This window comes from Ceratotherium simum, unplaced genomic scaffold, assembly GCF_057802395.1.
Source record: "Ceratotherium simum simum isolate JZ-2026a unplaced genomic scaffold, ASM5780239v1 HiC_scaffold_43, whole genome shotgun sequence".
Classification (NCBI taxonomy): Eukaryota; Metazoa; Chordata; class Mammalia; order Perissodactyla; family Rhinocerotidae; genus Ceratotherium; species Ceratotherium simum.
The window spans coordinates 9,402,278-9,427,591 of NW_028261259.1; the positions used below are offsets into that span (position 1 = coordinate 9,402,278).

Genomic DNA, 25,314 nt, shown 5'->3' on the forward strand with positions numbered 1-25,314 from the left:
GGACAGAGTTATTTCACTTTATATTTATGGGATTTGAGAACCATGCAGTTTTTATTCTAAGTGTATTTTCTGTCTCTAGTGGAGGCATATGAGGCCATGGGGGTAAAGGAACGTACCAAGCACAGCTTGATGTTTATAGTAAGAAAGATCCTTATTTTGGAGGTTACAGCTTTCACTTACCTTAGAAACATAGAGTTCCTTAACACGATTGTATTTTAAACCAACATGTAACACTGTAATAGAGATAGACAATGCCTTGTGCAAGTCTTCTGTCAGAAAGAACTTTATTCAAGCATTATAGATTTATAGACCTTGATAGCTAAGAGGAAATATAGATGCAAATCCTCCTCTTTGTATATTCCAAATTGTTGCAATCAAATGCAAAATGTTGACAATCCATTGGCTGCTGTATCAGTTAGCAATTGCCACAAATAACACTTCATAACAAACCACTCCTGAAACTCAGTGCCCTAAAATAATGATACCTGATTGTTGCTCCTGAGTTGATGGGTTGGGTGGGCAGGTCTGCTGATCTTGACTTGGCTCACTGATGTGACTGCAGTCAGCTACAAGTTGGTTAGGTGGCTGATTAAGGACAGCCTCAGCTGGTGTAACGGGATGACTTAACTCTCCTCCATATGTTTCTCACATCCCTCCAGCGGGTTAGACTGGGCACGTTCTTATGGCGGAGGCAGGGGTGCAAGAGCGAGCAAGACAAATCATGCAAAGGGCAAGAAGGGATGCACACCCAATTTTGAAACCTCTGAGTCATGCTTGCTAACATTCCGTTGGCCAAATAAACTCTCAAGGCCAAGCCAGAGTCAGAGAAGGAAGGGTTACAAAGTTACAGGGAAGGGATGTGGAGGCATGGAAACCATTCATGAAGGCATTGATGCAATTAACCTACCACAATTGGCAATGGGTAAAAATCATGCCTTCTCTTGCCTTCAATATCCCTTAGAATTGTCACCTCTATATTGAACCCTCTGGACAAGCCAAGAATTGAAGACCAACCTATCATAAATGAACTCTTGTTTGTAAACATGTGTCAGCCCCCCTCCCAAATTGTGGCTGCCACAAATAACAAAGACTGAGCCTCCATCAATCAAGTTTAATGTTGTGATCAAATTGTTCAACACAGGATCATTACCGAGCGAACTGAATCCTAAATGATAAGTTGACTCAAAGTAAATAGTTAGTCTTTTCTCTGTATCCCCAAACTAAGAATTCCTAGGGTCAAAGAAAGAGAAGGAGAAGGACTAGTGGCCTGGAAGAGGAGCTCTCTGGTCAAGAGTTCAAAGCCCAGCTCAGCCCGCTACAGCTGTGTAATGATGGGAAAGTTACTTAACCTCTCTGAGCCTCAGTTTCCTCATCTTCAAAATGGAGAGTAACCATTCATTCACGCTTTCATTCAAAATATTTATGAAGAATCCACTGACTATACTTCCCTGCACTTACGGAGCTCAGAATCTAATTGGAGACACTCAAGAAGAAAAGAAATTATAATACAGAGCTAGAAAGCATGAAGCCTTAGAGGACACGCAGAGGTGACATCTAATCCTACTTGAAGAGTCTAAAGAATGCTTCCTGGTGGAAGTGATGACTATGCTGAGACTCAAAGAGAGGGCAAAAATTAGCCGAATTTTGAGGAAAGGTGTCCTAGGAAGAGAGAATGGCAGATGCAAAATCCTAAAGCCAAGAATATGTTTTCCTTTCTAGTTTTAAAAACAAGCTCTGGTATAAGCATGGAAAACAGAAGAATATTCTAGAGCATTCACTCACGCACAACACAAACCCCCCGGGGATCTCATTAAACCCCGGGTTCTGGTTCAGCAGAACTGGAGCGGGGCCTGGGATCCTGTTTATCTAACAAAGGGATGCTGATGCTTCTGGTCCACGGACCACACTTTGAGGAGGCAGGCTGGAGAGTGGCCACGGAAGGGAGGATATCTACATTTTAAATTTTCCTTCTTCTCTCCCTGGCACTCAAGATTTTATGGGGGATGAAGAGCAAGGCAGGATGGTGATAACTTTGTGAGCATTGTGAATCCTAGCCAAGTCACAAAACAGTTCCTGGAAGGAAGGAGACATTGGTTCCCCGAAAGTTTCCAGGAAACCAAAATATTTACAAAGGCTTTGTCATCAAGTCCTTCAACTCTCTGTGAAATGCTGGAATTCTGCTCTATCGACACTCCTGCTTACCAACATAACTCTTTTAAGTGTTTGTGCCAAAGTAGCCTATATGTCAGTGTGCTTTATTTATCCCCCGGGGCTCTCGTTACAGTTTTATTGGCCATTTCTTTAAAGGCAGGAGGAGTCTTTGTTAAAGGGTAAGCCAGTCGGTCAGAAGACAAGCCATTTCCTGAAGCCATTTCCATACTCTGTGACAGGTGCTGGAGAGGCAGGCTTGGAGCCACACGCCAAAGAACTTAGGAGAAAACAAAACGGTAGTCAGATGTTCTTGGTCGTGCCATTGCACTAGGATCAATTATTTCCTCAAAACTCTGGAAATTCAAAGGGTTGCAGAACATAGAAGATAAAATGTTAATCTGGAACAGAAAGTCTTGTTTCTCACCAGCGCATGGAACGTGGGAAGAGCGCCCCACCCATCAGTGCTCTGAATCACCCAGAGAGTCCTGGGGCTGGTGAGATATGCAGTTCCACATTAAGCCATGAAGAGAAGATTTCAGCGTCAGCTCCTGCCAGCACCTGCTGTCCTCAAATGTTGCTTCATAGCGTATTTGAAAGCAAGAAAGAGCTTTAACCCTGTGAGAGAGAAATCAGAACTGGAATCAGTACCAAGATTAGTACAAACATGATCCCAGGGGTCATATCTATAGGGACATGGGTCTTATAAATACAGAGAGAGAGAAATATAGCAACACAGACTAGAAGGATAAACCTTAAAATGTTAACAGTGATTATCTCTAGCATGGCAGGCACTGCAGGCAAACTCAAAACCCATTCTTAACCTCTTCACCACTGATAGCTCCCGCTCTAGAAGTTAGAAAGCCAAATACTTGTTTTGTCAAATTCTTTTGTAACTAGGAGTGGCCATGTGACGCAGTTCTGACCAATTAGATGAAAGGGAAATCTGCTGAGGGGTTTCTGGGAAAAGCTTCTGTTTCCTGTTAAAGGGAGAGGCATGAAAGGAGAGGCTGCTGCTTCTGCACCATCCCTCTTCTTCCTGCCTTGAACATGGTCGTGATGTCTGGAGCTATGGCACCCACCTTGCAACCATAAAAAACATTTTGATGAAAAGCCAACATGCTGCTAGCAGATTGGAAAACCGGGAAGAGCCTAAATCCTTTACAATACCACTGAGCAATAGAACCAGTACCAGCAACACCTAACTCTGGGCTTCTATTCTTGCAAAAAAAAATTCCCTATTTAATTAAGCCACTGGATCTTATTTACTTGAGCTTGGAATATGTCAGTGAAAAAATAAGACATTCTAGTGTGATATGGAAGACCATAAATAAATAAGGAAGTTATAGCATGTTAGGAAGCGGTAAGCGCTATGAAAAGAAAATCAGGATTAGGGGCAGGAGAAGCATGAATGTCAGGGTAGGAGAAAAGGAGGCAGTACGAAATAGAGTTGCCAGAGGAAATACTATTGATAACAAATGATTGGAACAAAGATTTGAAGGAGGTGAGGGAGTTGGCCATGTGGGTATCAGGACAAGAACATTCAAGGCAGAGTGAGCATCCAGGTCAAGATTCCTAAAGAGGAAGTGAGCTTGGTGTGTCTGAAGAATCCTGAGCAGGCCAGCATGGGTGGAGCAGAGGGAAGTGAGATTAACAGAAGATGAGGCCAAGGAGGAAAAGAGGGTCAGATCGTACAGGGCCTTGTGGACCATCAGGAGGACTTTGGCTTTTACTGAGTAAGGTGGGAGCCATAGAGGGTTGTAGGCAGAGAAGGGATGTGACCTGACTCAGGAGTTCACAGGCGCCCTCTGGCTGCTGCAAGGAGAACAGACCAAAGGTGGGGCAGGGAAAAGGCAAGAGGGGAAGGAGAAAGACCCTTTATGAGGTTATTTCCATAATCCTGGCTACAGACAATAGGACTTGGAACAGAATAGAAGCAACAGAGGAACAGAGAGGCGATCAGATTCTGGATACATTCTGAGGAAGTGTCAACAGGATTTGCTGATGGATCGGAGATGAAGGGTAAGAAGAAAGGCAGAGTCAAGGATAACTCCACGGCCTTATGCTGAGCAATAGAAGGATAGGGGACCCTCCATGGAAATGAGAGGTGGGGGGATCCGAAGCTCAGATTGGAACATGTTACATTTGTCACATCTGTTAGACATCTCAGTGGAGGCACTTGGTAGGTGGTTGGTTATATGAGTCCAGAATTCAGGAGAAGGGGCTGGACTGCACACTGTTTAATATTTTGGGGTCATTGCTAATAAATGGTGTTTATGGCTGTGAGACTGGATGAGATCTATGGTGTAGAGAAAAATGAGTACTTCCATGGAAAATGATGTATTGTCAGAGCACACATCTCCAGGTTACCCAGTTCTGATCTATGTGGGAGATATTTTACAATTCTGTAAATTTTAAATAACTGACAGAGATGCAAAATAATTCCATGGAAAAAACAGTTTTGCATCCATTTGCACATTCATTTCAATATTCCTGAAATTATATATATGTATTATAATTCATAGGTATTATAATGCATATATATGTAATACATCTATAACATATAGGTATATGAAATTTTGTATGTATTTTATAATATTAATAATTGTATGTATAATTATATAATATATAATTAAACATTATATTATATATATTATGTGTATATAATTATCAGTGAGGGAGCCAGGCAGATGTTACAACTGGGTCAAAAGAGAACAGCAAAGAACAGACATATACATGTATTACGTAATATATATTACGTATTATGTATACATTGTATATATTATATGTGTATTATGTATTATGTATACATTATATACATTGGATGCATTGCATATGTATTATGCAATATATATTATATATTATGTATACACTGTATGCATATTATATGTATATTATGTATTATGTATACATTATATGTGTTTTATGTATTATGTATATGTTGGATACATTATGTGTATGATGTATTATGTATACATTATATACATTGTATATATTATATATTATATACATATATGTCTGTTCTTTGCGTTCTCTTTTGAGCCAGTTATAACATCTATCTGGTTTTTTCACTGACTGATGAGTGGAATAAAATCCTTAATGTATGCTCATTTTATATCTGTGTGAGTCACGATTTTATCTTTTTTTTTCTTGCTTGAGGAAAATTCACCCTGAGCTAACATCTGTTGCCAATCTTCCTCTATTTTGTATGTGGGGCACTGCAACAGCATGGTCACTGAGTGATGTGGGTCTGCACCTGGGAGCCGAACCTGGGCCACCAAAGCGGAGCACACCAAACTTAACCACGAGGCAATGGGGTCAGCCCCCATGATTTTATCTTTTTTAGATCACATAGCTACTAAGAGGCAGAGATGGGATTTAAACCTAGGCAGCCTGGCTCCTGAACCTCCACTCTTAAACCCTACCCTCTATCAAATGAGCTAATATACATGGAGACACTTAACTCACAGTAGACACTCAACACATGGTGGTGTTTAGTATTGCTAAGAAGCAAGTATTCTGTTTGACCAGAACCTGCATAAAACACACAGTCTCTCACCGTGTTGGAAGTGGAGGAAAAGGATATCAGTATGACCCCTGAAGTCTGGGACTGGGATCTGGGTGTGGTCTTCCTGGTAATCCATCTTCTGTAATCTTCCCGTACCTGGAGATGGAGACATATCACGGGGAGATGAATCACTCCCAGATGCAGGGAAGTATGCTGTCACAGGCATGTCCCCTGGAAGGAGTGGCATCAGGGACAGCGAGGGCAGCAGCTACATACCTGGCGGTTGAGCAGACAGTGAATGAGGAAGATGAAGGCCCCCTGCAGGCTGTTGATGATGGTGAACAGGTAGGCCATGATACTAGCCATGGGTCCGATCTGGAAAATGCCCAACACCCAGGAGCTCCCCAAGATGAAGAGCTGGGCAAATGCCTTGAATGTCAATAACCTGGAGGAGAAAGTTTGCAGAGGATAAGGTTCTGGGAGGTGGCTGTTGTCCTCATGGGACACACTCCCAGGAATGATCTGAGGCTGCCACCATGTGACCCACCACCTAGACGGAAATAAACGTGGGGTGGAGCCTCCAAGCCTAGGTGTAGGGAAATTGAATCCTATAGGCATTTAAAAGGCTATTGGCCTACAGATACACATCGGCATGAAGATGTGTGGACACATGTATTTAATGCAATATTTTCATTAGTAATGAAAGGCTAGAAGGACCCATGTGTCTAAGAATTTAGGACACGTTAAGTGAACAATGAAGCCATACAATGAAATACTATGAAGCCTTCTTTTTTTTTTACTGAGGTAAAACTCACATAACATAAAGTTCACCATTTTAACCATTTAAAGTACGATTCGGTGGTATTTAGAACATTCACAGTGTTGTACAAACATCACCACTATCCAGTTCCCAGACACATTTATCACCCCAAAAAGAAACCCCGTCCCTATTAAAAAGTCATCCCCCACTTCCCTCTCCCCCAATTAGAAACAACCCAAATGTCCATCAACAGATGACTGGATAAACAAAACGTGGTCCATCCATATAGCGGAATATTACTCAGCCATGAAAAGGAGTGAAGCACTGACACACGCTACGACATGGATGAACCTTGAAAACATGATGCTTAGTGAGAGAAACCAGTCACAAAAGTCCACATAGTATATGATTCCATTTATATGAAATGTCCAGAATGGGCAAATCCATAGAGACAGAAATCAGATTATACAACTGTTTTTTAAAATGAGATGACCCTCTAAGAACAGGAACCAGACAAGGATGCCCACTGTCACCACTCCTATTTAACATAGTACTGGAAGTCCTAGCCAGAGCAATCAGGCAAGAGAAAGAAATAAAAGGGATCCAAATTGGAAAGGAAGAAGTGAAACTGTCACTATTTCCAGATGACATGATTTTATATATAGAAAACCCTAACGAATCCACCAGAAAACTTTTAGAAGTAATAAACGAATATGGTAAAGTTGCAGGATACAAGATCAACATACAAAAATCAGTTGCATTTCTGTACACTAACAACGAAGTAGCAGAAAGAGGAATTAAGAATACAATCCCATTTACAATTGCAACAAAAAAAAAAAATACCTAGGAATAAACTTAACCAAAGAGGTGAAAGATCTGTACACCGAAAACTATAAAACATTTCTGAAAGAAATTGAAGAAGACACAAAGAAATGGAAAGATATTCCGTGCTCTTGGATTGGAAGAATTAACATAGTTAAGATGTCCATACTTCCTAAAGCAATCTATAGATTCAATGCAATCCCTATCAAAGTTCCAACAACATTTTTCACAGAAATAGAACAAAGAATCCTAAAATTTATATGGAACAACAAAAGACCCCGAATAGCTAAAGGAATCCTGAGAAAAAAGAACAAAGCTGGAGGTATCACACTCCCTGATTTCAAAATATGCTACAAAGTTATACTAACCAAAACAGCATGGTACTGGCACAAAAACAGACACACAGATCAATGGAATAGAATCAAAAGCCCAGAAATAAACCCACACATCTACGGACAGCTAATCTTTGACAAAGGAGCCAAGAACATACAATGGGGAAAAGAAAGTCTCTTCAACAAATGGTGTTGGGAAAACTGGATAGCCACATGCAAAAAAATGAAAGTAGACCCTTACCTTACACCATACACAAAAATTAACTCCAAATGGATTAAAGACTTGAATGTAAGACCTAAAACTATGAAACTTCTAGAAGAAAACATAGGCAGTATGCTCTTCGACATCGGTCTTAGCAACATCTTTTCAAGCACCATATTTGACCGGGCAAGAGAAACAATAGAAAAAATAAACAAATGGGACTACATCAAACTAAAAAGCTTCTGTACAGCAAAGGAAACCATCAACAAAACGAAAAGACAACCTAACAATTGGGAGAAGATATTTGCAAACCATACATCTGATAAGGGCTTAATCTCCAAAATATATAAAGAACTCATGCATCTCAACAACAAAAAAACTAACAACCCAATTAAAAAATGGGCAAAAGACCTGAACAGACATTTCTCCAAAGAAGATATACAGATGGCCAACAGACACATGAAAAGATGTTCAAAATCACTAACTATCAGGGAAATACAAATCAAAACCACAATGAGATATCACCTCACGCCCGTCAGAATGGCTATAATTAACAAGACAGGAAACAACATGTGTTGGAGAGGATGTGGAGAGAAGGGAACTGTCATACACTGCTGGTGGGAGTGCAAACTGGTGCAGCCACTATGGAGATTCCTCAAAAAATCAAGGATAGAACTACCATATGATCCAGCTATTCCACTGCTGGGTATTTATCCAAAGAACTTGAAAACAACAATTTGCAAAGGTACATGCACCCCTGTGTTCATTGCAGCGTTATTTACAATAGCCAAGACTTGGAAGCAACCTAAGTGCCCATCAAGGGACGAATGGATAAAGAAGCTGTGGTATATATACACAATGGAATACTACTCAGCCATAAGAAATGATGAAATCCAGCCATTTGTGACAACATGGATGGACATTGAGGGTATAATACAAAGTGAAATAAGTCAGAGGGAGAAGGTCAAATACCGTATGAGTTCCTTCATTAAGTAGTAGATAATAACAACAATAAACAAACAAATAGAGACAGAGATTGGATTGGTGGTTACCAGAGGGGAAGGGGGAGGGAGGAGGGTGAAAGGGATAATTCGATACATGTGTGTGGTGATGGGTTGTAATTAATATTTTGGTGGTGAACATGATGTAATCTATGCAGAAATAGAAGTATAATGATGTACACCTGAAATTTTTACAATGTTATAAACCAATGTTACTACAATAAACAAAAAATTAAAAAATAAAATAAAATAAAATGAGATGAGAGTGACAATATACTATAGTGGGTAAGGCTCTGGGTCAGACTGCCTGTGTTTAAATTCTGATCCATTCACTAACTTTGTGGCCTTAGTAGGTTACTTAACGTCACTGTGCCTCAGTTTCCTCACTTTGAGATAAGGATGACAACACAATGCCTACACTATAAGCTTGTTCTACCAATTAATGAGATAGCATTAGACCTAAAGGTGCTTAGAACAATGTCTGGCACAAAATAAACATTTTTGTTAGTTGTTTTTAACCTTAAGTACTGATATGTAATAAGCTACCTATTATGTGGAAAAAAACAAGTGCAGAATGATATGTACAGTACCCTGTCATTTATGTAATAGAAGATGGATGTGTAAGTATAGAATATTCTGGAAGGAAGCTCAATTCAGGTGATAATGGTTGCTTGAGGTGGGAGAGATCTGGGGACCTGGGGAGTCAGGGAAAAGAGAAGGAATTAGTTTTCACGTGTTTCCTTTTTTACTGCTTAATTTTTCTTGCCATGGCATACATTAACTTTATTCTAACTTTTTGCACTAATTTTTAAAAAATAATTTTTAGAAAAAAATATTTAAGATGGATGAAGGATTGGACACTGATGGGAAAACAAACAAGCGACCATCATTAGGTTACCGACAATAAAATCTAGACAATGTCTAGTTTGGGTACATTCTTAAAATGAACATTAGTTGAATGGTGAAGTTCAGAAACACAGATCCTCTATGAGAATATGAAAAAGTCCCACCTCTGTAAGACAGAATAATATATATGAAGATAAAATAATGAGATAGTGTATTTCATCTATTAAATCAGCAAAACAACAAAAAATGATAAACCCTAATGCTGGCAAGGCTGGAGGTAAACAAGCACTCTTGTGAATGGAAATAATTTTTCTGGAAAACAATTTGCAATATACACTAAAAGTGTTACAATCCAACCTACCCTTTGACTCAGGCAATTTCATGCCTAGTGTTATGATTAAATAACCACAGATGTGGAAGAAGATTTACCTACAAGGATATTCAAGACAATACTGTTTGTAATAGCAAAAAAAAAAAAATAATAATAAGTCAGAAATAACTTAAATGTCCATAAATGAGGGATGATTCAAGTAAACTGTGCTGGCTCCTTACGCTGAAGAGTTATACAAAAAAAGTATAGTTGACAAATTTCTAATCAAACAAGAAAAATTTTATGACGTGTTATTAAGAGAAAAAATAGTTATAAAAATAAAACAGTATGATTCTATTCTACTATGTACACGCAGGAGAAAAATTAAAAAGTTTATTAATAGTTTCTATATATGAAACACTCACTTCTCCTAGTAACTGTGCTAAATGCTTCATAAGCCACATAAAGTGGGCAATGTTAATATCTCCACATATTCTACAGATGAGGAAACAGAGTTTCAAAGAGGTTATGTAACTTGCCTAAGGTCACACAGCTTGTAAGTGACAGAGCTGGGGTTTTATCCCCCCAGATCCAGATACTGTGCTGGTCCGTCTTAGGCACAGGACCAGGCATATAAAAGGTACTCAATGAACATTTGTGGAAATAAGGAAGTGAGATTGGAAGGGGAGACGATAGGAAGGAGGGACTCACCTGGTGTCTTTGAGCGTTGAGACTTCGGCATTGACGCTGGAAAGCTTCTGCCTCAGGCTCCGAAGTGTCAAAGTGAAGAGGATGGAATTGATCTACAAAGTCAAGCAAAAGGGATTGAAAGATTGGATATACACGAGGACAATGGCCAGACCATCTATAAAAAGAGAACTCTGACCCGTAGTCTGCAGTAACCACTCCAGGAAGCCAAACAATAACTTCTGTAGCAATCAATTCCAAATGACCAGGACTTGATCAATAACTGACAGCCTCCTTAACTTCTGCCCCTGTTTCTGACTTAGCACCAAAAGGAGAAAGCCAATATGCTCCCCTAACCAATCACGTAGGATGCCTGCTTCGAGTTAGCCCACCTATAGCATCCCTATGTCAACAACCTCCACTCGGGGCACGTCTGAAGCCTTCTGTTTCTCTCTACAAAGCTTTCCCACTCCTCTGCCTGCCTTTGAGGCTCTGACGAATGGAAGTGATGGTGGCTGACTTTCTTATTACGGCAATCTCCGAATAAATAGCTTTTGTTTGTTCTTATTTAGGCGATCTTCGTTTATTTCCACTGGATGCATCCAGGAAATTAGAATCAAGACCAGTACCCTGTTATGGGTTGAACTGTGCCCCCTCCTCAAAAAGATATGTTGAAGGCCTAGCCCTCAGGACCTCAGAATGTGACTTTATTTTGAGATAGGGTCTTTACAGAGGTCATCAAATTAAAATGAGGCCATTAGGATGGGCCTTAATCCGATATGACTGGTGCCCTTATAAAACAGGGAAATTTGGACACAGAGACAGACATGCATACAGGGAAGATGATGTGAAGAGACACAGGGAGAAAACAGACATCTACAAGCCAAGGAATGCCTGAGGCTACCAGAGGTTGGAGAGAAGACTGGAACAGATCCTTCCCTGGGGCCGTCAGAGGGAGCGTGGCCCTGCTGACCCCTTGATTTCAGACTTCTAGCCTCCAGAACCCTAAGACGATAAAATTCTGTTGTTCTAAGCTACCCAGTTTGTGATACTCTATCATCTCAGCCCTAGGAAACTAATACATGGCCCCCCAAAAATCTGATGGAAGTCAAAGCAAAACTTCCTGGAGGAATACAACCTCAAGAATTCCCAAGATTTAGATCGGTCAGATAGGAGCTCACAAGTAGCAATTACAAATGACACAAGGAAATGAGCCACCATGAATGAGAGTCAGAAGAAACGTCTTGTAGGATTGCAGAGTCCGGATTGGAGGCAAGGAGATGGTGCTGAACATCCCCAGGATTCTCAAAGGGTAGAATAGTGATTGCCAGGGGCTGGGGGTTGGGGGAAATGGGGAGACGTTGGTCAAAGCCTACTAAGTTTCGGTTATGCACAATTAATAAGTTCTGGAGAGCTAATGTACAGTATGGTGACTATAGTTAACAAAACTGTATTGTACGCTTGAAATTTTCTAAGAGGGTAGGCGTTAAGTATTCTCACCACAAAAAAAAGAGAAAGGAAAAAAATGGAAGTATGTGAGATGATGGATATATTAATTAGCTTGATTGTGGTGGTCATTTCACAATGTATACATATGTCAAAACATCAAGTTGTACACCTTAAATATATATAATTTTATTTGTCAGTTATACCTCCATAAAGCTGGAAAAGAACCTCTAGGCTCCCCTTTGCCTCCATCCCATCATTTCCTTCTCTCTCTTCCCCATCAATTGTTTTTAATTTCTTTCTACCTTTTTTCTCATTTAATATCTGTACTCAGAAAAGATTGACAGGCACATTCACACTGAAGCACAAAGGGCACATAAGACTGTGGGTTCTCCCAGGAGCATTTGCATGTTGGCATAAAAAAAAATCCCAAATCAAAGAAATTACAGTCTCACTTGGAAATCTCGAGAATTGAGGATCAGAATAGAGAACGTTTGAGGAGAATAGGTGACCTCAGCTATGCATCTTCCACTGGCATTTCCTGACGTTTCAACTCTCTTTGCTCCTGCTCCAGAACACACAGCACCAAGCAATCTGCTTACCACTATGATTGTGCAAACTGGCCCCAGGAAACTCCAAATGAACCCCGTCTCCGTATTCAGCCAGCAGCTATAGAGACAAACAGGAGGAGTCAGTGCTTGTCTCAGGGTCTTGACCCTACAGCTATTCATGCCCTGACAAAGGCACTAATGGAGGAGACTACTGGGAGATGAGATAGAGACGAAAATTCTCCTGATGGGGCTGGTCGAATTTCAGTTTTCTTTGGACCACAGCAAATCCTCTCAGAGACCTTCTTGCTGGGAAACTGTTCCTGAAAAGTTTACTTAGTGCCCTGGGTAGAGCCCATTCTCCATTCATAAACTCCGTAACCCCTTTTCCCTCTTTCCAGAATCCCCACTGGCACACCTTGTCATTCAAATCTCAGCGCAAATGTCACCTACTCTGAAAAGCCATTCCTGACTACCCCCAGCTAAGTGTACTATCCCTGCTCCTGGTGCCTCTCTAGCAGAGCTTGCTGCCTTTTTTTATGGCATCTCTCAGTATCATAAATTATCTTGTTCAGTTGTTTGTTTGCTTGCGAATTGTCCATCTTCCCCTACTAGACTATGAGCTGCATAAGAATTTGGACCTCGAATGTTTTGTTCATCTCTGAATACCTAGGACTCTGTGCAAAGCCTGGCATGGATGAGGCATTCCAGAATTATTTGTTAAAAGAAAAGAAAGAAGAAAGAAGAAAGTGAGGGAAGGAGAGAGAGGGGGAAGAAGGGAGAGAGGGAGGGAGGAAGGAAGGAGGAGGAAGGAAATAAGGGAGGGTGGGAGGGAGGGAATGAGAGAGGGAGGAAGGAAGGAAGGAGGAATACGTTGCCTCCTTCCTTCATGTCTCTAGTAGATATTCGCTGTTTTCATCACCCAACAACCATTCCACCATGTTGGGTAACAGCACCCCAATATTCCTTTAGCAGAAGTGTGCCTCCCCGCTCAAGAGAAGGAAAATAATCAAGTTTGGCCAACCAGATGTTGTGAGTCTCCAGTAATAGAGTGAATAAAAGGCAGGAAAATGTTTGCATCATGAGAAGATGCTGTTCACCTCCTTTCAGGATGATCACGTCAGTAAATACCGGCCAGTTCCCTTATCAGCATCTGCATCTCTGCCTGGGGCATCAGACTAAAAGTGCTGGAGAATTAGTTCTCCCAGGAGCAGCCCTCAACCGACGGCTGATGGGAGGGAGTTGTGGATAAATACACCAGCTCCCTCACCGCTTGGGTGGGATAACTGTGGTGCATGCCCTACAGGGTCTCCCAGAGGTACCCACTGAGACCGAGCCCAGCCTCCCAGAGCAGAGCCTGCTCATGAAAGCACCCCGTATTTGCTCCTTCTCTTCCCTGTCTCACTTCCCCATTCTCCAGTGCTTCCTAAGATCATCTCAAATCCTTGTCAGTGAGACTCCTCTCTTCCAAAACTTTCTGTGGTTCCCACCACCTGAGAGGTATTCTCCAAATTCCATGCCCCCCCCCATTTCCCCTTCTTCCCGTGCAATCCATCGGACCTCCAAACACTCCTCAAGCTCTCCTTTGGGCAAGCTTTTGCCCTCACCTATGTTGCCACCCCCTTTCCTCTTTGCCTGTGTACATTTCACTAGAGCTTTCAAGGCTCATTCAAATTCTCCCTCCTCCAGGAAGCCTTCCATGAACTTTCCAGCTCCCATATGCCATCGTCCTTCTCTGCTCTGTGTCAGGGCTTATACTACTCACATCAACATCAGACTCTTCCTCATGGTGGCCCTGCATTGTCACCACCATCTCCTGACAAGACAGTCAGACCTGAACTCAGCTTGGACACTTACTAGCCATGTGACCCCGGGCAAGTTCTGCGACTGCACTGAGCCTCAATGTCTTCTGTAGCTACTATTTATGAAGCTGTTACTTTATATACTTTTGGTCTCAGGGCCACCACATACAGCAGCACAGGTTGTGCACTGCACAAATCTGGGGGGTACTATTTACACTATAGTATAGTTGAATGACACTGCTGTACACAGTGGAGACATAGGAATTTTGTTGAGAAGTAACAGAGATAATATATGTTTGTAAAGCTTATAGGATTTAGGTTACGATGGGTGCTCACTTAGTACAAATTCTTCCCTTCACCCCTTATCTCATGACCTTACCTGAAGTATCAGCCATCAGCAGGCAGGGAGGAAACCCGGATATTTAATCCCCTAACACAACTCAGCAAAGTGCCTACAGCACGAGGTGACAAGCAGGGGCCTTGCGATTGCAAAGACCCAGATTCACATCCTCACGCTGCCCCTTTCTCACCATAATGGCGAGAAAAATCTTTCACCCATCTGAGCCTCAGTTTCCTCAACTGTAAATTAGAATAGCAACATTATCTCAAAGGTCCGTCGTAGGATTAAATGAAATATTACACTGAGTTACAGTCTCTGCTCTATCCACATACTGCTTGTTCTGCCCTTTACCTAATTTTTTCCCCTCAAATTGACTCACATTTTTTACTTATACAATGGAAGCATGTCTGTGAAATCATGATTTTGGTATGCTGGAAATTTCTTTTTCTAATGCCCTATAAAATAAATACAAAAATATTTTAAAAATTAGTCCTCACCAGCATACTACCTAAAATCATCTGGCATGGAACCATGCGATAAATATACCTCACTTTAAAACAGACAACGCTAATAATGATGGTGATAATAATAATGTATATAATGCTTTAGCCTGCGCCAGACGCTGTTCTCAATGTTTTGCAGATAACTCATTTAACCCTCACAGCAACCCTATGAGGTAGGCATTGTTGTTAGCCTCCATTTTATAGATGAGGACATGGAAGCATCTGGAGGTTAAGCGTCTTGCCCGAGGTAGCACAGACGGAAGGGGGTGGAGCCAAGATTCAAACCCAAGCAGGCTGGCTCTAGAGTCCATGATTTTAAAACTGTACAATCAAGTTTACTGTTGTGTACAATCAAGCGCACAACTTGTGCAACTGTACATGGCAGCCCTGAGACCATGGCAACCTGAGACCAAGCACATAAAGTAAAAGCTCAATAAATAGCAGCCACAGCTACTGCTACTGTTACTGCTCTTCTTGTTCATGTAATTATCATCATGAACCCCGGAAGCAGGGTCTTCTGGGAGAGACAGGGATGTCACTCACCGATCATACATCCCATAGCCCTGTGGTTGCAGGCCGGCGGAGACAGCCACCACTACCGCCGGGAGCCCATAACAAAAGACACAGAGGTATGTCATCTTGATGTTGCGAGAGCTGAAGTAATTCACCACCTTCAGGTTCCTGACCATAAGGAAGAGCATCACGGCCTCCACCAGCATCCAGAAGAAGCAGGCAAGGAACAGGTAGTGCAGAAAGCCCGCGATGATGGCACAGCCCGTCTGCAGAGGAGGAGCGGGTGCACTCAGGACCCCCCTCCAAGGAGCAGGCTCAGAAGAAGAGGGCAGCGGAGAGAGTACTCTTTTTGGCGTTCCCCAAACACGACCCATTCGTTCATTCCACAAATACTTATAGAGATGTTCTTCACCACATTCACCATTCTTCTCCATCCCTCTGGTAAGGTGACCAATCGCCCTGGTTTGCCCGGGACTGAGGTTTCCCAGGACACGTGACTGTCAACGCTACAACTGGGAGAGTTTGGGGGAAAAGCTGATGGATGATCCCCCTACTTGAGGAGATGTCTGAAGACATGGGATGGGGACGGGGGGCCCCCAAACTACAGCCGTTGGGCTGGCTGCCCGTTTTGTAAATAACGTTTCACTGGCACACAGCCACACCCATTTATGTATTCTCTATGGCTGTTTTCACACTAAACAGCAGAGTTGAGCAGTCATGACAGAGACTGTAGGATCCGCAAAGCCGAAAATATTTATATCTGTCTCTTTACGGACAGAGTTTGCCCACCCCTGGTCAAATGATGGGAGCGGGGCACTATGGGTCTTGAGTTCTCAAGGGATTGGGGAAACTAAGCATTCCATAGCGAGAGGGGCAGGCCCACACAAAGAACGATCATCCCACCCAAAATGTCAATAGTGCTCCTTTTGGAAAGACCTGGGAGCCTACTATTTCTGGCACAGTTATAGGGGGTAAATTGGCCAAAGTCATTGCTCTCACGGGGCACATAGCGTAGGGGAGGAGGTAGATACACAAGTAAAACAATAACTGATCAATATAGTTTCGAATAAGTGCTGGGAAAGAACGCAAACTAGAGTTACAAGGAGCAGTTTCTCAGCTGTAGCATTATTGACATCTGAACCACTGCTGCCAGATTCTTTTCTGTTGTGGGGACTGTCCTGTGTATGGTAAGCTGTTTAGCAGCATCCCTGGCCTCCACCCACTAGATGGCAGTAGCGCTTGCTCCCAGTGGTGACAACCAATGACATCTCCAGACATCGCCATGTGTCCCCTAGGGGGCAGAATCATCCCAGATGAGAACCAATGGTTTAACGAGTAATAGGAGGGACCACCACAATATATAACATGATCAGGGAAATTATTTTAAACTGAGACCTTTCTATCACAAGAAGGAGTCAAGCAGGTGAGGAGCTGGGAGATGAGTATTGTTGAAAGAGGGCACAGCGTGTGCAAAGGTCCTGAGGTGGGAACTTGCATAGAGGGAGTGGGTAGGGATGAGCAGAGGCAGATGTGGAGATGATGGGGCTGGATGGGGGCATAGCCTGAGGGATGTGGGACCTGGTTGTCAGTCTTGTCTACACCGGTGAGGAAGAGAATCTTGGCCAAGAAGAGGCACACGCAGAGGTGCAGGTGGAGGTAGGTGTTGTGGTTGCGAATGCTACGGCACAGCAGGAAGGTGGCGATGGCCAAGACGAGACACACCAGTGAGATGATCATGCCCACGTGGCTAATGATGTACAAAGAGAACTCCATCTGTCAGGAAAGAGATACACTACTCAGAGAGGGACCAGCATGCCCTGGGCAGGAGAAAGAATTATCCAGACTCCTGGCTTGGGCAAAAAGGTCTTGAGGACCTTTTCTCCCTCTGACACTCAGAGTGAAGTAGATACTGTCCATCATCATCCTTTGGCATCTGTTGCCATCCATCAGCACCCATTCCCACCCCTATCCTACACCCCATCCCATCATGTCTACAAACTACATTTCCCAGAATCCTTTGGGGCTAAGGTCCTGGATGTCAGTTAGGTTCTCCAACGAGATGCCTGCATGAAAGTTTTACAAGGCAGAATGGAGGCAGATACCAGCTTCCTGCAGACAGGAGTGAGCTGGGGCTGGACTCCACATTCCAACTGTCCAGTCTTTAATTTCATGGATGTGGGGTGACCTGACAGAAGCAACTTCTCACCTCTGGATTACAGCTGCAGAGGGGTGATCTTGAAACCAAAATCCAAGCAGCAGCCCCTGACTTCAACTGCTTCGTCCCTTCCACAGATTTGGTGAGCACCCAGTTCCCCGTGTTAAATCCTTTTCTGCTTGAAATACCTAGAGTGCTTCCTGTTTTTCCTGCACCAAACCAGGACTGATACATAGGCATTCAGAGATGCCTCAACTTCTGGGAGTGGAAATGACAAGCTGAGTCCTTCCCCTGTGCTGTTATTCATAACTAATTTTTAAATTAATCCTAAATTTATTTGCATGCCTTCTGTGTGTTAAAGATATGCCAGGCACCATCTCATGAGCTCATCTCCATGCTAGCGTGACTTAGTGTTTAAGAGAACTGACTACAGTTCTGCCGGTTTCTAGCTGTATGAGCTTGAGCAAGACACTTCACTGCTCTGTGCCTCAGTTTCCTCATCTGTTAAAAAGAGGCTACTAATAGTAACTACCTTATACAGTTTTTTCAGGAGGATTCAGTGAAAATACTTAAAGTACTCACAACTGTGCCAGGAACATATTACGTACCCTATAATTGTTAGTTGTCATCATTATTTTTTTCTTGTTCTCATTTTTGAAATGAGAAAATTGGGCTCAGCTCAGAGAGGCTGAGTGGTTTTCCCAAGGAAACACAGCTAGGAAGTGACAGAGATGGACTTGAAACTCGGCTGGTCTTGCTCTGGATCCAGTTCTCTCAAGTCCCAAGCCACATATTCCTCTAACTAGCAGTTAGGGCCTCCCTGGCAGAGAATTCACCTCAGATCTTGCATGAGAGGTAAGGAAACTCACCACAGCACTAATGAGGATGTCTTTCCTCTCTACCAAATCTGCCTGCTCACCAAGGCTCACTTTGTTCTTCATTTCTTCCCTGATCTGTCACCAGATCTCACTGAAACACCTCTGAATTCCTACAGCGCAACCTCTTGCACCATTTGTATGGTTCAGTGGAAAGAGACTTCTGGAGCCAGACTATCCTGGAATAGAATCCCACCTTCCAATTACTAGAAGGCTACTGAGCCTCAGTCTCTTATCCTGTGCAATGGGTCTAAAAACACTTAAAATAAAGGGTCCAGAACAAGATCAGTGCTCAGTAAATGGGATCTGTGATTTTTACTGTGCCTGCACCTGTTTAGGGTCATTCCTCATCTGACATATGAGGGCCATGGCTTCCCAACAAGACCATGAATTCTCCAAGGGCAGAGGTATGGCACACACCCCTTCTGTGCCCCCATGACTCCTCCCACAACACACAAGACCTTGAGAGGCACACCATGCATGTTTAGTCAATATTTTCCCATTGGATTTGGGGAGCAAGAAACAGAGCATCAGTACTCACCGTGAGCTCCCTAGAAGCCATGATGATGGCCAGGTTCGCCATTCGATTACAGCTGCAGACAGTATGCGTCTCGGAAGCTTCAAGGATCTCGCAGCCAGATGGCGTCCACCTACCACCCTTTGCATCCGTTGTCCAGGAAACGCAGATGGGGCTCTCAAACTTCTGCTTTGGCTGAAAAAATTCAAAGGCCCTGGTCACCTGAGAATCCCCCCTGAATGAGTGCAATGTGGCCAACCTGAAGTCATCTGGGGCAAGAAGATGCAGGTATGCTCTATAGGGGATGGAGGAAAACGCTGCCATTTCATTGTGCAGTCATGAGAAGAAATGTCTTGGATGTCAGATCTGTCTCTCCCACTGACTTGGTCATAGCTAATGTAACTAAAGTCTGTAAATATACCTGCATCCGTGTTACTTAACCTAACCTAAATCTTGCCTGCTGATGAATGGAAGAACGCCACATAGAAATAGGAAAGTTTACTCCTCTAGAGGTGGATTTTGAGGATTGGCTTAAGTTGCTAGAAATTGTGGAAGCTTGCCACCTTAATGGGTGCCTATTAAAAATGAGAGTTAAGCTATTCCACTGCCAGGTATTTATGCAAAGTACGTGAAAACATGAATGTGTAAAGATACTTGCACCCCTATGTTCATTGCAGTGTTATTAACAATAGCCAAGACTTGGAAACAACCTAAGTGCCCATCAATGGACAAATGGATAAAGGAGATGTGGTATATATACACAATGGAATACTACTCAGCCATCAAAAAGATGAAATCTTTCCATTTGCAACAACATGGATGGACCTTGAGGGTATTATGCTAAAAGAAATAAGTCAGAGAGAGAAAGTCAAATACCATATGATCTCCCTCATAAATAGAAGATAAAGACAACAACAACAACAGTAAACAAACACATAGATACAGAGATTAGACTAGTGGTTACCAGAGGGGAAAGGGGGAGGGAGGAGGGCAGAAGGGGTGACAGGGTACCTGTGTGTGGTGATGGACGGTAATTAGTCTTTGGGTGGTGAACATGACATAGTCTACACAGAAATCGAAATATATGATGTACACCTGAAATTTATATGATATTATAACCAACGTTACCTCAATAAACAAAAATAAGAGTTAAGCCCACTAGGGGATGGGGAGTTCTCAACGGGTAGATGGGGGCTCAGTGGAGACCTCGTCACAAACCTCGGTGTTCTCCAGAGTGTAGATAACTGGGTTGGAGAAGCCATCTTTCTTCTTCCCAGTCATGATGCCCCCAGCGATGCGAGAATTCATCTTCAGCTTCCTCCTGGAGTTGCCCAAGGGCGCCCGAGTGTCTTGGAAGAAGCTCTCATCCAAAACAGACTCCATACCCGCAAAGGAGACAAATGCCACCCCAGTGGTCCCTGCGATTTGCCCCAAACGCCAAAAAAAAAACAAAAAAAGGGAATCATTTGCTCAGTATTTATTAGTATATGCACCGTAATATCCCATGCATCCCTGCACCTTCACTGGCCTGCTCTGAGGATTAAAACATGGGTGGGCTTCTGGTTGGTGACCCTCATAGAACCATAGAAAAAAATCCTGAGGTGCTATCACCTGGAGAAATCTTGGCTATACTTAAAAACAAATTTGAATTTGTGTTTTTAAAGGACAATTCAACTCAGCAGTGGAAAATAAGTTCCCCTCCCACATTTGTGGTCATTCTTGTCTAATCTCTTTGGTCGGCTTCCCCTTTCAACGTTGGGGGTCTCCCAGGATGTGTCCTAGGTCTGTGCCCTCCAGAGAGCATGTAGATCAGGGGTGGTGGACAATGTACAGGCTTATCTGGCCATCGCCTGTGTTTTGTAAATAAAAGTTCTATTGCAACGCAGCCACACCCGTTCATTTACATATTGCCTATGAATGCTTTTGCACAACAGTAGAGTCCAATGGTTGCAACACAAATTGTATTGCCCTCAATGCCTAAAATATTTACTAACCTGCCCTCTACAGGAAAAGTTTGCCAACCCTTGATACAGATTAGTGCCGTCTGCTAGAAACATAGTATGAGCCACATATGCAATTTTAGATTTTCTAGTAGCCACATTTCAGAAAAGTAGAAAACGGGTAAAATTCATTTTAATAATATATTAACTCAATACATGCAAAATATTATCATTTCAACACATGATCAATAGCAAAAATTATTATTATATTTTTGTATGTGAGGAAGATCAGCCCTGTGCTAACATCTGCCAATCCTCCTCTTTTGTTGCTGGGGAAGACTGGCCCTGGGCTAACATCCATGCCCATCTTCCTCCACTTTATGTGGGACGCCGCCGCAGCGTGGCTTCCCAAGCAGTGCGTCAGTGCGCGCCTGGGATCTGAACTGGCGAACCCTGGGCCGCCGCAGCGGAGCACGTGCACTTAACCACTTGCGCCATCGGACGGCCCCTAGAAAAATTATTAATGAGATGTTTTACATCCTCTGTTTTGTGTACCAAGCCTTTGAAATTTGGTATGTATTCTATGCTCACAATCTAGCCACATTTCAAGTGCTCAGTAACAAAGTGTGGCCAGTGGCTGCTGTACTGGTCAGGAAGGTTTCAGTACTCCAGTATTGTGAGATTATTTATTTAATGTCTGCCTTCCCCAGCAGATGGAAAACTCCCCAAGGGCATGGGCTATTTCTGCCTCTGCCATCAGAGATTCCCTCACCAGCTGGCACAGGACTTGGCACCTGGGAGGTGATGGATAAATATTTGCTGATTGAATATACCACAACCAGCCTCCTTGATTCTCAGGAGCGGGTCTGTACCTGTGGATTCGGATTCTTTAATTGTGGAGCACCAAATCTTCATCTCATCCCCTTTGGCTTTCAAGTTAAAGACGGTGCTCTCCTCAGAGCATTCTTTGTTAATAACTTGAGTCTTAATATCTAGAAGGAGAAAGGGAGAGTTTGCATGAGGTCACCCAGAAAGTGGGTCCGGAATTTGGTTTCTGTCCAAGAAAGGTAAGCATCCATAGTAGCAAGCAAAGGAGAGAACAGAAAGGCCAGTTCATCATGGGAAACCTCTTGAGCCCCTGATGATTGGTAGGAGGATGGTAGCACCAAACATGTGAGCAACCCAGGTGGAGCCATAGGCGTGAGCCCTCACATCATACGGGATGCATGAGGAAAAGATGGGATTGAAGTCGACAGTGATGGAAGGTGACAGAGTTGTGACTCTGGCTACTCCAAATTTAGGCAAGTTTTCCAAAGCCAAAGGAATTAGGAAGGGACCGGGGCAAGCCCAGTATGGTGGATGAGGGCTTGGGTTCTGCAGTCAGATGGAGTCCAGCCCTGCCACTCACCAGCTGTGCAAACTTGAGCAACGACTTAACCTCTCTGAGCCACAAATTTCTCACCTGCAGCATGGCAATGATTAAAGGACTCTTATTGAAAACAAAATAGATAATTCTACCAGAGGTACCCTCGAAAAATATCAGCCAGATAATGCCATGCATTTTCTCAAACTCTCCAATCCCACCCCCTTATCTTACCTCAAATAAAATCCTGAGTCCCTACCTTCATCTACAAAATCTGCACTCCCTTTCTGTTCTGACCCCTTCTGCTGCAGCTGTCACCATCCTCTACTCCACTTTAGCCACACCGGCCTGCTCATTGTTCCTTGAACTCACCAGGTGTTCCAAGGAACACACTTGCTCTGTCTCCCAATATTTACACTCCCTTCCCTCAGGTCTCTGCCCCAGTGAGACTTCCCCTAACCGCACTATATACAATAGCAACGCTCCCACTAATCTTGACACTCTCGAGCCTCCTTAGCTTGCTGTATTTTTCTCAGTAGCACTAGCTCTATCTGGTATGCCATAGGTCTATCACTAAAATATAAAATTCACGAGGCTAGTTTTGTTCAACTCTGTTGGCAGTTCACCAAACACTCTATTTCCACCTCTTAGCCTCCTGGGCACCCATGAGGATGGAACTACCCGGGATTATGTGACTGATACTGGAGCTACACCAGGAGTGGGGTGCTGCCATTAAGGCGTACAGTACCCAAAATTCCCACGCAGTCACCCACCAAGCACGTTCAGGGTGGTAAATCCATAGCTGTATCAGTCAGGAGAGGATTGGGCATGCAGCAGTAACACACAACCCCAAATCTTAGTGGGTTATAAATAATTATTTATTTCTCATTAATGCTTTGTGTCCATCGTGAATAGACTTGGGGCTGTGCTCTGTGTTCTCCTTGCCCTGGGACCCACACAGATGGAGACATTGTGATCTGAAACACTGCCTGTCCCTAGAGTAGAGGGAAAGAAGGCTCTGGAAGGCCTCACACCAGCAACTATTCCATTCACAATTCACTGGCTTAAACTCATCACAAAATCCCACCTAACCCCAAGCCAGGAAGTACAATCCTAACGTGGGCCCAGAAGAAAGAGCTCGAAATATTTGAACACAGCAAATGACTATCATATCTTAACACCTGGCACACAGTAGGCAGTCAACGAATATTTGTTGAATGAATTAACGACGCCCTCCAAACAGTGCCTGGCCACAAACTCTTAACACAATGCCTGATGCTCAATAAATGAGAGATGTCGTTACTATAATAGGCTTGCTTTGTGTGAGTTCAGAGGTTAGAAACAGTCAGGGAAACGGTATATGGAAAAGACATGGAGAGTCACATTGCTGATGTCACCCCTCAAAATCAGTGCCCAGGTGTGAGCTTGCCGTGGAGGGTATAGCCTACCTAGGTGTTCCGTCTGAATAGACTGACTGACATTCTCTGAGGATTTCAGGAACGCTGCCAACGTGGTGCTCTCCACGGTCTCCAGTAAGACTATGGCCAGGGTGGACGTTTCTTCTTTGGTGAAGTTGGACCACATGGACGTTTGCTCAAGCACAGAGGTAACACTCTCAGCCGTATTCTGCAAAGAAAGGTGTACTTGCTCTCTCTCTCTCTCATCAATGAAATAGCAGCTGTCCTCTCTCTCTCATCAAGAGAATGGGTTGCAGTCGTGGGAAGGATGAGGCGTGGCTGCTTAACGGGTAGGGAATTTCATTTTGGGGTGATGAAAATGTTCTGGAACTAGATAGTGGTGATGGTTAGACAACATTGTAAATGTACTAAATATCATTAATGGTTACCAGAAAAAAAGGAATGGGACTATTGATAAACACAACATTGATGAATCTCGAAGGCATTATGCTGAATGAAAGAAGCCAGACTCAAAAGGCCATGTGATTCCGTTTATATCACATTCTGGAAAAGACAAAGCTATAATGACAGAGAACAGATCAGGGATTTACAGGGGCTAGTGGTGGAGGGAGTATCTGATTGTAAAGAGAAAACCCGAGAGAGTTCTTGGGGGAGATGGAACTGTTCTGTATTCTGACTGTGGTGGTGGTTACACAAATCTACTCAGGTAATAAAACTCATAGGATTGTAAAGAAAAGGGCAATTTTACTGTGTGTTAATTTTTAAAAACTTACAACTGTAATAAATTAAATATTAACTCACAGTCTATTAATTATAAAGAGGACTTTCTGCTCCCAAAGTGTCCCCCAAGATGCTCGAAACTGGAAACACAATTGCAAAGATTTCCTCATTACCTGCAGAGAAACGACGGTGGCTTTGTTCTCACAGGCATCGTCCAGGATGCTGAAGGTGGTGTTCATTAGTGCACAAAAGGAAACCTGTGCCCCAGAGGGAACAGCATTCGTGAGCATTGATCAGTCTATCCCCCAAGCATGTAAGGTACAAATTGGGCCATCAAGCCCACCATACAGGGTGGTCCCAAATTCCTGAGGTCTCGTGAGTCTCTCGAATTCTCGGGGAAATAAAAACTCACCATTTGATCAGAATTGGAACCACAGCACCTTTCTCTTCCATGAACAACAACAACAACAAAAGAAACATAGACAGCAAAACTATTTAGTGGGGTAAAAAGATGGGGAAATGTGTGAAAAAACAGTGGTCCAAATGGAATAGTACTCA

General features: G+C 43.0%; 1 protein-coding gene across 1 annotated transcript in view; it reads right to left on the reverse strand.

Moving 5' to 3' along the window:
- Positions 1–267: 267 nt before the first annotated feature.
- LOC101407321 (adhesion G protein-coupled receptor E1-like) overlaps positions 268–25,314 on the reverse strand; it is a 37,301-nt gene continuing 12,254 nt past the window's right edge. The window contains exons 4-15 of the mRNA XM_087428085.1: positions 24,930–25,013; positions 24,067–24,244; positions 22,128–22,247; positions 20,534–20,733; positions 19,340–19,510; positions 17,347–17,541; positions 15,799–16,034; positions 12,665–12,731; positions 10,641–10,732; positions 5,933–6,101; positions 5,708–5,812; positions 268–2,766 (exon numbers count right to left, since the gene is read on the reverse strand). Of these exons, the coding sequence (XP_087284211.1) occupies positions 2,761–2,766; positions 5,708–5,812; positions 5,933–6,101; positions 10,641–10,732; positions 12,665–12,731; positions 15,799–16,034; positions 17,347–17,541; positions 19,340–19,510; positions 20,534–20,733; positions 22,128–22,247; positions 24,067–24,244; positions 24,930–25,013 (1,623 nt within the window). The 3' untranslated portion in view covers positions 268–2,760. The remainder of the gene's footprint in view (positions 2,767–5,707; positions 5,813–5,932; positions 6,102–10,640; positions 10,733–12,664; positions 12,732–15,798; positions 16,035–17,346; positions 17,542–19,339; positions 19,511–20,533; positions 20,734–22,127; positions 22,248–24,066; positions 24,245–24,929; positions 25,014–25,314) is intronic.